The sequence below is a fragment of the Lycium ferocissimum genome, chromosome 11 (genome assembly GCF_029784015.1).
Source record: "Lycium ferocissimum isolate CSIRO_LF1 chromosome 11, AGI_CSIRO_Lferr_CH_V1, whole genome shotgun sequence".
NCBI classification, from domain to species: Eukaryota; Viridiplantae; Streptophyta; class Magnoliopsida; order Solanales; family Solanaceae; genus Lycium; species Lycium ferocissimum.
Window position 1 is genome coordinate 53,603,492 of NC_081352.1, and position 15,124 is coordinate 53,618,615.

Below are 15,124 nucleotides of genomic sequence, written 5' to 3' on the forward strand. Positions count from 1 at the left end.
GCCGAGTTCGGAACAGCAATTACAAAGGTTACTTAATAGCATTATATAATCGTGTTATTTTACTAAAGACGATTTAATATTGCATATGCATAGAAAACTGTAAAGAAGTTCTGAAAAATTTCATAGAAATTTGTTCAACCCTTATCAACCAGGTAAGTTTGAAGGAAAAAAAAAAATACCACTTTCTTAATTTCTTCAAAAATCACTTATGTTGAAATAAATTTAAAAAGCAAAAAGTCACTTAAAATAGAATGTATTGAGTAACATATGTCAATCTACCTAAATCAGACATACTCCAAGAACTTAACATCTTGAAAAAGGATCTAATACTTCCTTCATCACCATTTAGCATGCAGTTTAAGAATGATTTTATTTTTGAAATTTGTGGTCTAAAATAAATTAAAAATATTTATGTAATTATAAATCATTTCATTAAAAATAAAATAAAAACTTTAAAGTTAGATTATTATTAAGTATAGAAATATATCATTCTTTTTTTAACTGTTTTTTTTTAAAAGTATCAAATATAACGGAAAATCAGGAAAAAAATCAAGAGTGTGACCGAATAATTAATGAAGTGGATGAAAATTATGACATGAAAGAATTCAAATATAACAGAGACAAGAAAAAATAAAAATAAAATCAACTCATCCAATCAATTAAGGGGAAAAGAGAGATTATATAGGAATCTAATGAAGGGGAAAATAATGTCTTGTAAGAGCAAACATGGTTTGTAATTTCACTTATTATTTAACCTTGTCCAGTTCATCTGTGTCGGCTTGTTCTCTACTACTCCTCAAAACGTAACTAACTACTATTCATGACATTAACATATATAATAATACGTATCATATAACAGACGCATCTGTTTTTTCATTAATACTTACAGCTTGTTTGGATGGTTTGATACTTATTGTATATGCTGTGTTTGTTTGTTTAAATACAATATTTATTTTTATTGTGATTTTAATTTTATTGTATCGTATCGTTAAATATATCGTTGTATAACGATGAAAAATCTCATTTTATAAAACGACCGATTCTTGTTATCCATCGTTATCTTATTTTTATTTTTTTATTTTGTCTTTACTTATATCAAATAATTATATTTTATCCTTTATCATATCTTTTTATGATAGTTTTACACTCTACCATATTTTTCTGTAATAAGTTTACCTTTCAAATTGGTGATGTCTAACGTCATGTAACGGCATAAAATGATATAATTTATTCAAATATTATATTCATCAGACAATACAATACCATAAAATACGATACATTTATAAAACAAAAACACGTAACAACCATCCAAAGTAAGTGTTGCTACTAATTACTATATGATCTAGCATATTAGAACAGTATAAAGGTGTATGTTGTAGTACAGTAGCAATATAAAGCACAGCTCCGTTATTATAGGCGTCTGATTTTCCGGCGAGTTCTCCGATCACCCCACCGGCCACTTCCACCTTGGGTTTCGTGCAACTTCACATATTATCTCTACTTTATTCTCTTTGCCTTTCCATTTTTGGATACTAGTATTGTTTTTTAAACATCTTTTGTTGGTTCTTGATTATCCGGCGACCCTTGGTGTCAGCTTCCTTTTTCCTACTTCAATGCTAATTACATGTTGATCAACTTATGGTAATATTTCCATAACTTGAAATCCAACCTTTCGTCGAATAGGAAATTGTAATCACCCCATTCAGAGATTTTTTTTTTTTTTTTTTTTTTGGGGTATAGTTTGATTAATTCGGCAACTGGAAAATGCTGGCGTAATCATGACAATGGAAAAGGAAGAATATTTGGTTTCCAGGAAATTCCGTGTTGCAATTATGGAGCTTAGCATAATGGTGGTTTAGTACCTAAAGCAATGCTGGAGATTTCTATATTGAGAAAGTGAAAAGCTGGAATTACGTGAAAACTTTGTGTTAGACCAGTTCTTTTTTTAAAAGAAATTGTTTTTTGGAGAGAGAGAGAGAAGTGGAAAAACTGAATAGATTGTGAAGCAATTCAAGTGGAAATTTTTGGTGAAATGAAGGCGCCATCAAATGGATATCTAGCAAATTCAGGAGAAGGTGCTTACTACAGCTTGATTGATTCTTTTGCATTTCTACTTTCTACCTTGTTATTTATTTCTTCAAGTTGTGTCTTATGGGGCTATTGGACGTCAATTTGATTAGAGTTAATCATCAAAAACACACCTGAATTAACATTTTTTTGGGAGTTTCCTACTTAAACTATCACGTATACTAGTTTCCTACCTAAACTATCACCAACTATTTATCAAAACACACCTCAACCATCAGTTGTTCCCTTTTCTTATAGATAATTGTTCCCTTTTCCTTACATGAATAGTTGTGGTAGGAAAAGGGAACAACTGATAGTTGACGTGTATTTTGATAAATAGTTGGCGATAAGGCAGTAAACCCGCACAGCTGATAGTTCAGGTAGGAAACTCACGAAAAAGTGATAGTTCAGGTGTGTTTTTGACCATTATCTCATTTGATTATGCGGTTACTTGCTAACTATATTATGCAGGTTTCTCTTAGACTAAGTTGTCCTTGTAATGCTTAAATTTCCTGTGAATATTGACTGTTTTTAAGTCAGATATAGTCTTTTTTTTGTTTAGAAACATTTCTATTGCTAAGGAATGAGAACAGAAATACACTTTCTGTGAACTGCTTTTAGTTGTTTATTCTTTCATTAGTTAATTATTTTTCGTGCATTAGCAAAATGTTACTAAAATAATTTGTGCATCCAGGAATATAAGTCGTATTTAGTGTAATTGACCTATGAAATCATGTCTGTTATTCGTTTTAAGTTTCACTTTTGACCTCTTATTAACTTAGCACATGCCTCTGATGGTCCACTTTCCGTTAGTTATTTTTGTGGGGGTTGATCACAGGCGGAACATGAGCATGGGAATCGGTCTCTCTGCAATTAGATTTAAGTAGGTTCTCCTTTGCTGACAAGCAAGTACAAGGAGGGGTAAGAACAGAGTGAAACGAGGTTATCACTGTAACAGGAACGAAATTAATGCTACAAATTTTGCTTGATCTGTGTTCATGATGCTTTAATACGATCCACTTGCCATAAATTCATGTTCTCACATGGTTTTCTTTGAGAAAGGAAACTGGAAAATCTGTTCTTTTCATGTGTTACTAGATCAGTTCATTACTGCTATCCGTGCATATCATTGACATGCCTAAACTCACAAGTGTTGGTTAGTTTTTGATCGCCATTTGGTATACAACTCTTAGAGGGTCACACGATATTCGCGTAGGTTCCTGGTATTGCTGAAGCTTTATAATCATTTGGCTTGTGGAACTCCTTATCTTTATGTACCTGTAGTTAATTCATCTGTTTAAGACAGAGGTTTCGCGCATAAAGGACCTTAGTTTCCAGTATATTGAAGCTTCAGATGAATTTTTGTAGTTGAACTTTAATTCAGTAAATATGTGTACCTGAAAGTTTGTATCATAATGCAACAGGTGAAAGAAAGCTCATGAATTCAGAGTTATGGCACGCTTGTGCTGGCCCATTGGTTTCTTTGCCTCCTGTTGGAAGCCTTGTGGTATATTTTCCTCAAGGTCACAGTGAGCAGGTATGTATCTTTTTAAGTTAAAAAATAGGAGTTTTGCTTCCCCAAGATATTGAAACCTTACTTCTATATCGACACTATGCAGGTGGCGGCATCAATGCAAAAGGAGACAGATGGAATACCAAGCTATCCTAATCTTCCTTCCAAGTTGATCTGCATGTTACACAATGTCACTTTACATGTATGCCATCTTTCCTCTATCGCCGTCTTGGCTGGGATTCATGATTTCATGAGTTGTCTTTCCATTTCCACATATTTTGCTTAAAATTAATAATTGAATATGAGTGTTTTCCCATTCCTTCTTTGTATTTACAAAGACGTAAATGTGACTTAAGTAGAAAAACATTGTTCTATTAAAGCAAATTAAAGAGTAGTGGAGTTTCCTTTATCCTAACACGGTATACTTGTGATGACTTCGTTAGGCTGACCCTGAAACTGATGAGGTTTATGCTCAGATGACTCTTCAACCTGTAAACAAGGTAAGTCCTTTATGCTGTTTACAATCTTAGCTGTTGTCTTTGCAGTCAAAGTACTTTTTTACCTAATCCATAAGAAGTTGTATGAAACGAAATTTTGCGTTTTGATTCTGCAGTATGACCAGGAGGCTTTACTTTTATCTGATATGGGCCTTAAGCAGAACAGGCAGCCTGCCGAGTTCTTCTGTAAAACTCTCACAGCTAGTGATACAAGCACACATGGTGGATTTTCTGTTCCTCGACGAGCAGCCGAGAAGATATTTCCTCCCCTGGTTTGTTTATCTTCACAAAGTATGTTAATGAAAAGAGATCTGTTTTTACGCATCTGACAGGGAGCTTCTTTGTAGGACTATTCAATGCAACCTCCTGCTCAGGAGCTAATGGCTAGAGATTTACATGACCAAGCATGGACTTTCAGGCATATCTATCGAGGTACTTTTTAAGATCTTTTACTCTCTTATGTTGGAAGTTTAGTTCTGATAGTTCTGTGTGGAACTACTATTGGGGTAACGCTTTGAGTCGCAATACTAGTAGTTGACAATTCGGTTTCTCTTTGAAGGATACAGTTCCCTTTTGGAGTGCTAGATTAAGTGATTCGAATAATTAACCTTCTTTTGTTATACAGTAGTGACTTTTATCTCTAAATCCAACTCAACTTACGAAAATGTGATTCCAATAATATTTTTCTTGTTTTAACTTTTCAAATATCTTTTAATTAGGAATTACTATTTTGTAGTGAAAGTTTCTTAAAGTACATTGATGTAAAGAAGCTTAGCCTTTAGTGAATTATGTTTTAGGTCATGTTGTGAATTGTGAACATGTGCCCTTCAACAAACTGGAGCTATCAACGTATCAGAAAACAATTGGTCAGTGCTAAGTGCTAACAAGGTTCATTAAAATTAATTTACATGATTTCAGGTCAACCAAAAAGACACCTTTTGACTACTGGTTGGAGTGTCTTTATCTCCTCTAAAAGGCTGTGTGCCGGCGATTCTGTCCTTTTCATAAGGTAACGGAAACATTAGTTACTTTTTCTTATTTATATGATGGCCATCTTGTTGCTAAACTGGGAAAATTTTATGTAGAGATGAAAAGTCACATCTTCTCTTGGGTATAAAACGAGCGAATAGACAGCAGCCTGCCCTCTCCTCATCTGTTATATCTAGTGACAGCATGCACATTGGGATCCTTGCTGCTGCAGCTCATGCTGCTGCAAAAAATAGTCCGTTTACTATCTTTTACAATCCTAGGTACTATATCAGCCCTTGTTACATTGAAAATATTTCGTGTTTGAATTTAGATGTTGAATTATACACACATTTTTTTAATCTTGCTCCTTTTGTTCTTGACAGGGCTAGCCCTTCTGAATTTGTAATTCCTCTGGCCAAGTATAATAAAGCTATGTATGCACAAGTTCAACTAGGTATGCGATTTCGGATGATGTTTGAAACGGAGGATTCTGGAGTCCGTAGGTACATGGGTACAATAACTGGTGTTAGTGATCTGGACCCCATACGATGGAAGAACTCACAGTGGCGTAATCTTCAGGTACTAAGTCATCTAGGATTTGTCCCCAAGAATTTGCCTAGAATTTTGGTATATTTAACTTAGTGGTCCCAGTAGAGCTCTTCCCACTTCTTCAAAATATATTTCCCAGTGCTATACCATCTAGTATATATTAGGGAATGTCACTTGAGTCATCAGTTGCTCCTCCAGATTAGCAGTGCTTACTCGCAGTCTTGCACCTTTTCAGATGTTTCCGTGATCATTAGATATCCTGCTGGCTTCTTTATTGAACTTTACTTGTGGTTCCTAAGGGTTTCTTGATAGTATATAGTAAACTGCATTTGCATTGATCCAGTCCTAAATTATTTCTTTATTTAATTCGTTAGGTGGGATGGGATGAATCAACTGCTGGGGAACGTCCAAGCAGAGTTTCTATATGGGATATTGAGCCTGTCGTGACTCCTTTTTATATCTGTCCACCTCCATTTTTCAGGCCCAAGTTTCCTAAGCAGCCAGGTTTTCCTGGTAAGCTACTTGACATTTAGCTATCTCTATAATGTTTCAAAGATTAAGAAGAACTAAAACAAATAGCTTATTTGAAGGTTCACTGGAGTTAAAACTTGACTTAGACTTAAAAGGAAATCTTGGAATTTTCCAGTTTTCCTTCTCAGTTAAATATGTCTGATTACATGGCTGGAAATAGGTCTAGCCATTGGTATATTAGCACGATTAATCTCCCTCATCTCTACTTGCACAAAAAGGAAATTAGTCTACTGTAACTTCGTCGATATAATCCTCAAAGGGGTAACGCTTTTGCAGGTGATGAGTCTGATATTGAAAATGTTTTAAAGAGGGGGATGCCTTGGATGAACGACGAGTTAGGTCTAAAAGATGCTCAAAGCTCAATATTCCCTGGACTGAGCTTGGTACAGTGGATGAGTATGCAACAGAACAATCATGTGCCAGTTGCCCAATCTGGACTTCCTAGTGTCTTACATAGTAATATCGGTACTGATGACCATTCTAAGTTGCTGAACTTTCAGTCACCTACATTATCTACACAAGGTCTCCAGTTCAAACCAAATCAACAAAACCAGCAATTTGGGCAAATCCAGCAGCCACCATTAGCATGGGCTCAACAGCAGCAGCAATCGTTACAGTCTCCTGTGAGTGCACAGCAGCAGCAACCCTCGCTGCAACAGCAACAGCAACACGCACTGCAGCAGCAGCAACAACAACACATGCTGCAGCAGCAGCAGCAACAACAACACTCGCAGCAGCAGCAACAACAACAACAACACTCGCTGCAGCAGCAACAACAACAACACACGCTGCAGCAGCAGCCACACCAACACATGTTGCAGCAGCAGCCACAGCCACAGCCACAGCTTCATCAGCAAGCACAGCAGCAGCTGCAGCAACAACAGCGTCCATCCCAGCAGCAACAATTGGCCGTGAATTCATCGCCACCAATAAATCATTGTGTATCTCCTCCTAACCAGATTCCTTTTTCACAAGGTGCGATATATGGTCAGCATCAGCAGCAACAGTTACTATCAGCTAGTACCCAACCACAGCAAAATGTTCCTGTCAATAGAAATCCATTTCCTTCTACATCCTTGGCACAAGACTTCCCATTTCAGCAACAAGTGGAACATCAAAAACCTCAGCAGCAGCAGACAATACCACAGCAAGCTCCACTACAATTGATGCAGCAAAGTTTGATGCAGAGGCCACAAGTTCAACCATCATCACAGCAGAGCCTTACGGAGCAGCAGCTGCAACTACAGCTTCTTAATAAACTGCAGCAGCAACAACAGCAACATCAGCAACAAGCACAGCGATTATCTCCTGTAAGCTCTACTGTGGAGCCGCGTATGTCCCAGCAACAACAGTACCGGCAGCCACAAGAGCTCCAGTTTGCTCATCAGCAATTGACAACCACACATCTCCAGTCACCTCAACATGATTTCAACCAACTCCAAGGCCAGCACAAATCCCCTATAACAATCAAAGCCCTTTCTGGTGCTACAGATGGAGATGCTCCTTCATGTTCAACCTCTCCTTCTACAAACAATTTCCAAGTTTCACAACCAAACTTCTTGACGAGGAACCAAGGGCAAGCGATACTGGTGGATGAGTCGGGAGTTGATCCTTCTCAAGAGCAAAACAAATCCGAATTTCGAATAAAACACGAGCTACCGTTCTCAAAAGGTTCAGAGCAGTCTAAATACAAAGGCAATGGTACTGAGAACTTAGAGGCAGCCTCATCAACAACATCCTACGGGCTGGATTCTAGTGGATTCAACTTTTCATTGCCTGCATTATGTGTGGAAGGTGATGTTCAATCACATTCTAGGAACAGTCTTCCTTCTGCAGCAAATAATATAGATGGATTGACCCCTGATGCTTTACTATCACGGGATTATGATCCCGGAAAGGATATGCAAAACCTATTCTCTCCTTTTGGCAATGCCCCTAGGGACATAGAAACTGAGTTGTCTGATGCTGGGATCAATTCTCAACAATTTGGGGTGCCAAACATGTCATACAAGCCAAGAAGTTCCAATGATCTTGCTGTGAATGACAATGGTGTTCTGAATAATAATGCATGGACGAATCAGACTCAGCGCATGAGAACATATACAAAGGTCTGTTGCACACATGCTTTGCTCTCTTTATCACCCTTACGTGTTTGCTCTTATTTAAATTTCATATGATGGAGTAGCAGTGTTATGTCTCTTTCCCAATGTAGAGTTTTTAAAATCATTTTGCAATCATGAAGGTTCAAAAACGAGGCTCTGTGGGAAGAACTATAGATGTCACTCGTTACAAAGAGTATGATGAACTAAGGCATGATCTAGCACGTATGTTTGGAATAGAGGGACAGCTTGAAGATCCTCAAAGAACTGAATGGAAGCTTGTGTATGTTGACCATGAGAATGATATACTGCTTGTTGGTGATGATCCTTGGGAGTAAGTGTTGACTTGCTGAAAGTTGTACTATGATTCTTGAAGTATTACTTTTCGGAAGATATTCATGTCTTGCTCATTTTTCTCAGGGAATTTGTGAGCTGTGTTCAGAGCATCAAAATCCTGTCTTGTGCTGAAGTGCAGCAAATGAGCTTGGATGGGGATTTAGGTAATGTGCCAGTACCAAACCAAGCTAGCAGTGGCACTGATAGTGGTAATGCGTGGAGGGGACACTATGATGACAACTCAGCTGCATCGTTTAATCGATAAGGTGCTCCAATTAAATGGGAACTAACTTTGGGATATATTTTCAACACATTTCCCTCGAGGCTGCAAACAACTGAGATCAGCATATTCTAACTGAAGATGAGGTAGTGGAACCATGTGTTCCAGGCAGCTGGTGGGAACAACTCATGACGTTCTTTTATACGTGACGTGAATTCACATACCTTTTTAGGCTATGGAACTCCCCGCTTGTCTTCGTGGCACAGTTGAAATTAGATTAGTTCGATTGATACTTTATTGTTAGGTGCAAAATTTGTGAATGAGTTGAAGAGAGAAACTTTAAATTTATTATTTTTCAGATCAAAGTAGGTGGAAGTTAGCCTTGTAATTTAGGCATCGCAAAATTACAGGAAGAAACATTCCTGTTCGTACTAAATTTAACAGAAAGTGTATAGCTTTGACGATTGTGGAAAACTTGTCTAATGACATTACAGCGCTTCAAGTTTTTACATTCTTCTGGAATCCCTCTAGCTTGTCCTACGTCAAAAGTTCGCTCTTGAACCATGCGAAATTAGCCACCCACGCCCCTCTTTATCTTATTTCTTGTTATCTTTATCTAAGAACAAAACCACCATAATTATGACCGGTTACCAAGAACTATGAACCTTTATAAAATGTTTGAGACATTTTGCTAATGGATTTGCAAGTTGAAAACACTACCTCTTTCATCCTCTGGATCCCTGAGAACTAAGGGGTCGTTTGGTTAGAAACAAGTTATTCGAGAATAACTTATCCCCGAATTAGTCGTCACGAGATTAGCTATTCTACTCTCCACAGGGATAAAATAACACTACAATCCCGAAATAACTAATTTCAAAATTAATTATACCACAATTTTATCCCAACTAAACGTAAAATAAAATTATCTCAAATATAATTCCAAAATTATTTATCCCTACCTCTCATACTAAACAAGCCTAAGTCCTGAAAATAACAAATATCAGCTTAAGCCCTGGTCCTTACTATATTTGTCTCAGTTTTGATCCCCTTCATTACTTTCCACAACTATCTCATTCAAAATTTATTGCTACGACTCCTACAACTTTTAAAGTGAAAATCCATCCGGAAGAATTGATTGCTGATTGCAGTTCTCAATCACTTTTAACATACAAAATTCCCAAAAGGGTAATTCCTTAAATCAAGAACAGAAATGCGTTCAGAAAATTATTCTACACTTAAAATTAATCATTAATTTGTAGAGCGCTTTGCTCCCGACTCAGTTAAATGCAGCTTCCTCCTTCCTAGATCTTACTGAGAATTTTGGCACGGAACAACTTGATAGTCCAACTAAGATAGCACAGCCATTACATCGGACGCCCTGAGCACAATGTAATCAGAACCATCAGCACCTTTGAATTCATTGCCCGCGTATTTGGAGTAGAGAACTGTATTTCCTTGGGATACTGGAAGTGGTTTCCTGGTGCCTTCCTCATCAAGAGAACCAGGTCCAACCGCTATAATCTGTAATTTCAATCGTAGAATTAAGGTTTAGACTTTAGAACATCTCAATCAAATATAGAAAGCATGGACTGGGGAATGCAAATTCTTCTCTCTCTTACCGTTCCAATTGAAGGCTTCTCCTTTGCTGCCTCAGTCAACAGTAAGCCTCCAGCGGTTTTTTCTTCAGCCACGTCAACCTAAAGAGCAAATGCAACCACAAGTAAACTCGTTCAGCCAATTAAAGACTTCGCAGAAAATGGAAGCACTTGAAACAAATGCAGGAAGACAAGTACTAGGCTAGGGAGCCAGAATCTTAAAACACATTTCCTCGTGCTGGAAGTAGCTATTGGGTTGGGTACACCCATAGGGAGTGCTAATTATCCGTTAGCTTGTCCTCCTCCCAAAACTCTAGCCTATAGGGTATTGGAAGAACGATGATTTTTTCAACCATAATACGAGTACATGACAGCTAAAGTTAGCTATACAAGAGAGAATACGCTTTGCATCTAGGATATCTAGAGTGTGGACAACAGGATTTCGTCCGCATCATCCGGATTCCCAACGACCGGTGACACAAGACGTGGTTGCTGCAAATCAGCTTCCGCAAGGAGAAACCCATAAATCTCTTAAACTTGTATTTACGATTAAATACTACACCTCACCTCATATAAACCCGACTCTATAAACCACAAAGGAAAACTAAACCAGAAATAGACAAACAACTGACTATGGAACATTAGATATCTTGCAAACAAGAAAGGGAGGTAGGACATGAATGACAAACCTTGATTAAGACTCTGTCATTCAATGGCTGGAGATCCTTGACATCATCTGTCTCAAGAACACCAACAATATCATCCTCTTTGAGAATGAGGTGCTTTGATCCATCAAACTCTACCTCTGTTCCCGCGTACTTTGAGTAGATGACTTGGGCACCAGTCTAAACACAATAGATATTTTCAGTCAACTTGATTATCCATTGATGATTCCCAAGTTTTGACTGTGGTATTTGAATATATAGCATTATTACCTTCACGCTAATGTCCACTTTAGTCTTGCCAGCTGAATGACCCTCCCCAACAGCAACCACCTCACCTCCATTTGGTTTCGACTGGGCTGATACTGGAAGTAGGATACCACCTACACTCTTCTCCTCCGCGGTCTTAATCTTTACCAACACTCTGTCGCCCAAAGGCTTAAGCGAAGTGTACTGCAAAGAACAACAGAATTTAACATATTGTCCCAAGTAGTAATGTCTCTTTGACAAGGGTAACAACACAATATGATACTGTAAAGTTGCAGAAAAGGGCTACCATAAACATAACAAAAGATCAAGTAAAAAGTCAGGATGTATAAGTAGATGAAGCCTAATGTTCAATGATGTCATCTTTGGGCTTCAAAGCACACTTCTCAAGAAGACAACTGCTATTCAGGCAAACACATCAGAAAGAGCTACCCCCTCCATTCCTCCATCCCAATTTATGTGATGGTGTTGGACTAAATACTAAATTTAAGAATAAGAGAGAGAATTTTGGGACTTGTGATAAAAAAAAAAAAAAAAGAAACCATCAATATTTATGTGGCTATAAATTATATCTCATTAAAGAGTAAAATGAAAAATTTAAAGTCAAATTATTACTAAATATAGAAAGGTGTCTTTCTTTTTTTTTTTTTTTTTTTGAAACAGTTGACATTTAGGAACGTGTCATTCTGCGTGAGACCAACTAAGAAGGAAAAAAAAAATATCACATAAATTGAAACCGAATAAGTATAATTGTTCCTCAATTTTGCTCAGGGAACCATATTTTTCAGTAAACCCAAATTACAAACTTTGTCACACATTTGAACAGGCAGAAAGGCAATCCACAAAATGACAATACTTATCCAATTAAATTTTGGTTTGAAGTTATATGTTTTAGGTAACTCTTCCACAAAAAGTGTACCCAAGAATTGCCCCTTCTTATTTTTCTTTTATTAAAAGAATAAAACTTTAGCAGACCCCAACAATTCAGATTGACCAAATGTATTAGGTGGAACCAATATTTGATATTAGTACTAGATTTAGAATGAACAAGAAAACCATCAACAATGTTAATTAAACACATAATTCACTCACAAAAATACACACATTAGTAAAGAAACCAATTATTCATAGCCATTGAGCAAAATGATGGTAAGCAATAAAAAATTAGTAATATACCTTAGGAGCGACAGTAGTTGCAGCCTTGACAAAAAGACCACGAAAAGACCTGTTATTCTGCTTCAAAGTAGCAAAAGATGCAACCTTTACAAAACCACTAGACCTAAGCCCTTCAAATGATGCAAATCCATTCCCAGAAATAGATGATGCTGTCAACTGAGTGGTTGCCATTTCTTTATAATCCTAACCAAATTAAACAACAACAACAAAAATGATTAAATGGTTAGTATCCTCAAAACCCACAATAAAAAGACTACTTATGAACAAAAGGGTATCTGAATTAAGAGTCAAAAATAAGTTCCTTTTTTTCCTCAAGTAAAAGTGAAAATTGGTTAATATCCTCAAAACCCATAATAAAAAGAACATTTTTGAACAAAAGGGTACCTGAATTAGGAGTCAAAAAGAAGTTTTTTTTTGGTTGCTCAAGTGGAGTAGTGAGTGTGTGTGTGTGGTGTTGGATTGGTGGAAATATAGAGAGAGTAGGTAAGAAGAGGATAACAAAACCCTAGAAGGTTCAAGAGGAGGGGTTTTCTGCAAAAGATAAGATGCTTCTAGAATATTTTTTCCTTTTCTTTTGTTTGTTTGTTTGTTCGTTACAAGTTATGGAGTAAACACAATCCCTCTCTTCAACTGATTTTAAGATTTGGGCTTGGGTTAGAACCTTTGGGGAATTTACACAAGTAGCCTCTTTCAATGTCCGTGAGATTTCACTGGATGTGTCATTATTGTTTTTAGCCTCTTTCAATGCCTGTGTAATTTCACTGAATATGTCGTTGCCGTCGTTGTTGTTAGCCTCTTTCAATGCCACTATTTAAGTTTGGCAAAGCGACCTAATGGCCACCTAAACTTGCACCTTTGTAATTCCGATATATAAATTTGTAACTTTTTCATTTAAACCCCTAAATTTTTAAAAAATATATATTGATAAACACCTTTGATTGTTGAGCTTACTTATGTGGCAAAAGCTTTACTGCTGTAGCAATAGTGCGTGTTAAAAAGAGTCATAAAGCGTGTCGTTACAAATTTTTTGAATTGAATAACTCAAATTAGAAAAATAAACCATAATGAAAATGACAGAGAAAAAGAAAATCCCATTTTCATCTTCCTCATTATGTTTCTGTCTTCTCCCACTCTTCTCTATTCCGTTGCTTCGCCCCTACCTCTCTCTTCTCCTCATCTACCTTCCCTCCCGCTCCCCCTCCCCCATTGTTGTCGTCACCGTCAACTCCCTCAATTTCGAGATGTACTTATCGGGAAAAGAAAAATTAAAACTCTAACTTTTGAATTACTTTCTTTTGCTTTTCTTTATTATTAATATTCATATAATGGAGCGTGAAAATTTTGAAGAATATTTTCTTCTGAGACTTTATTTTTACTGTATGAACACTTTTTGGTTGTAGCTAGAGGTTGAATAGGTAGTGGATTGGGTAAACGATGAACAAATTTAGAATGGAGAGAAAGGTGCAGTGGATGTTGATTTCATTGGATGAGAATTGAGGTTTTTCGGCTATTGACTGGTGGCGCAAATGAGGGTAAAGGTGGGACATTAGTTGTTATTGTTGTTCCCCAGTGGTGTCCAACGTGAAGAAGTTGTGTTGGGAGAATAACCTTGTCCTCGAAATGAGTTGCGGTGGAGACGAAGGGGAAACACAAGGAGGAGAAGTGTCACAACCCAACCGGAGGGCCGCGACGGGCACCCGGTGCTAACCTACCCGGGCACCTCTTAACGTACCTTTACATTTACATCTAGGTGAGCCACATAGCTAAATCATACTTTCCATCCATTATTCATACTAATTCCATTGGCCGACAATTCATTTATATCATCATTAGCAACTATGCCCATATCAATGTACATAAGCGAGACAGGTAACAAAATAATATCCCAAAATATGAGCCCGACGGGCGGAAACATATCTAACCGGATACACGTGTCTATGAGCCTCGAAGTAGTATGTCATATCATATAGGCGGAGACGGGACCCCGCCACGCCCATAAATATGTACACAAAAAGAATAAGTACGAAAAGCCGTAGCTCCGAACGAAACGAGCTTCGCTATGTAGTCACGAGTAATGAGGCTATGGATCGAAGCCTATCTCACCGGCCACTGGCATGACGCGGCGTCCACAAACAAAAGGACGTCGGTAATGCAAGAATGTCTTGAGTATGTAAGCATGATCAACAATCATTATGAAAACATAATAGACAACATAAGCAATTAGCATGGGATCTTTAGATAGTAATATCATCGTCATAAACACTTACTTGCTTTCCATAGGGACTTTCCATTTCTAATGTGTGATTGTGTACATACATCCATATCCGTAATCGTATTCGTAGTCATATTTCCATTCATACTCGTACTCATTTACATATTCATATATATAACATTTACGTAGTCATAGCATATTCGTATTCATATTCATATCATATACATAGCATACCCGACCACGAAGGTTCGGTGTTTCACATACCTGGCCCTACCAAGGCTCAGGGTTATCCGTACCCAGTTACAGTGGTGCGCGCGCATATATATATATATATATATTCTACCCGGCCATATAAGCTCGGGGTTTCATAATAGCCATACATAGGCAAATACACATAAAAGCTCATAAGCATCTTTAGCATCATTACTATC

At 37.3% G+C, this 15,124-nt stretch overlaps 2 protein-coding genes across 4 annotated transcripts; one reads left to right on the forward strand and one right to left on the reverse strand.

Annotated features, from left to right (window-relative positions):
• The first annotated feature begins 1,309 nt into the window (after positions 1–1,309).
• LOC132037226 (auxin response factor 7) lies at positions 1,310–9,294 on the forward strand. 3 transcript variants are annotated; one of them, XM_059427718.1, is made up of 13 exons: positions 1,312–2,075; positions 3,492–3,604; positions 3,687–3,782; positions 4,024–4,080; positions 4,194–4,349; positions 4,425–4,509; positions 4,996–5,086; positions 5,163–5,327; positions 5,430–5,625; positions 5,970–6,108; positions 6,403–8,234; positions 8,369–8,559; positions 8,646–9,294. In XM_059427718.1, the coding sequence occupies exons 1-13, from the start codon at positions 2,033–2,035 to the stop codon at positions 8,824–8,826; spliced, it is 3,345 nt and encodes a 1,114-aa protein (XP_059283701.1). In that variant the 5' UTR covers positions 1,312–2,032; the 3' UTR covers positions 8,827–9,294. The 3 variants fall into 3 exon arrangements, with proteins under 3 accessions (XP_059283700.1, XP_059283701.1, XP_059283702.1); XM_059427719.1 differs by lacking the exon at positions 1,312–2,075 and adding an exon at positions 2,969–2,988; XM_059427717.1 differs by having other exon boundaries at positions 1,310–2,075; positions 5,163–5,625.
• A 661-nt stretch (positions 9,295–9,955) lies between these two features.
• LOC132037228 (20 kDa chaperonin, chloroplastic-like) lies at positions 9,956–13,063 on the reverse strand. The gene is made up of 6 exons (XM_059427720.1): positions 12,866–13,063; positions 12,482–12,664; positions 11,312–11,491; positions 11,066–11,221; positions 10,401–10,478; positions 9,956–10,302 (listed from the first exon to the last, which is right to left on the reverse strand). The coding sequence occupies exons 2-6, from the start codon at positions 12,650–12,652 to the stop codon at positions 10,129–10,131; spliced, it is 759 nt and encodes a 252-aa protein (XP_059283703.1). The 5' UTR covers positions 12,653–12,664; positions 12,866–13,063; the 3' UTR covers positions 9,956–10,128.
• Between the last annotated feature and the right edge of the window lie 2,061 nt (positions 13,064–15,124).

Excerpts from the sequence above, each read along its gene's own strand:
- LOC132037226 (XM_059427717.1), top strand. The coding sequence starts at position 2,033 with ATGAAGGCGCCATCAAATGGATATCTAGCAAATTCAGGAGAAG. Across the intron at positions 4,081-4,193 it reads CTCTTCAACCTGTAAACAAG|TATGACCAGGAGGCTTTACT; the intron begins GTAAGTCCTTTA and ends TTGATTCTGCAG. Across the intron at positions 6,109-6,402 it reads TAAGCAGCCAGGTTTTCCTG|GTGATGAGTCTGATATTGAA; the intron begins GTAAGCTACTTG and ends ACGCTTTTGCAG.
- LOC132037228 (XM_059427720.1), bottom strand. The coding sequence starts at position 12,652 with ATGGCAACCACTCAGTTGACAGCATCATCTATTTCTGGGAATGGATTT. Across the intron at positions 10,479-11,065 it reads ATGACAGAGTCTTAATCAAG|GTTGACGTGGCTGAAGAAAA; the intron begins GTTTGTCATTCA and ends TTTGCTCTTTAG. Across the intron at positions 10,303-10,400 it reads AGAAGCCTTCAATTGGAACG|ATTATAGCGGTTGGACCTGG; the intron begins GTAAGAGAGAGA and ends TTGAAATTACAG.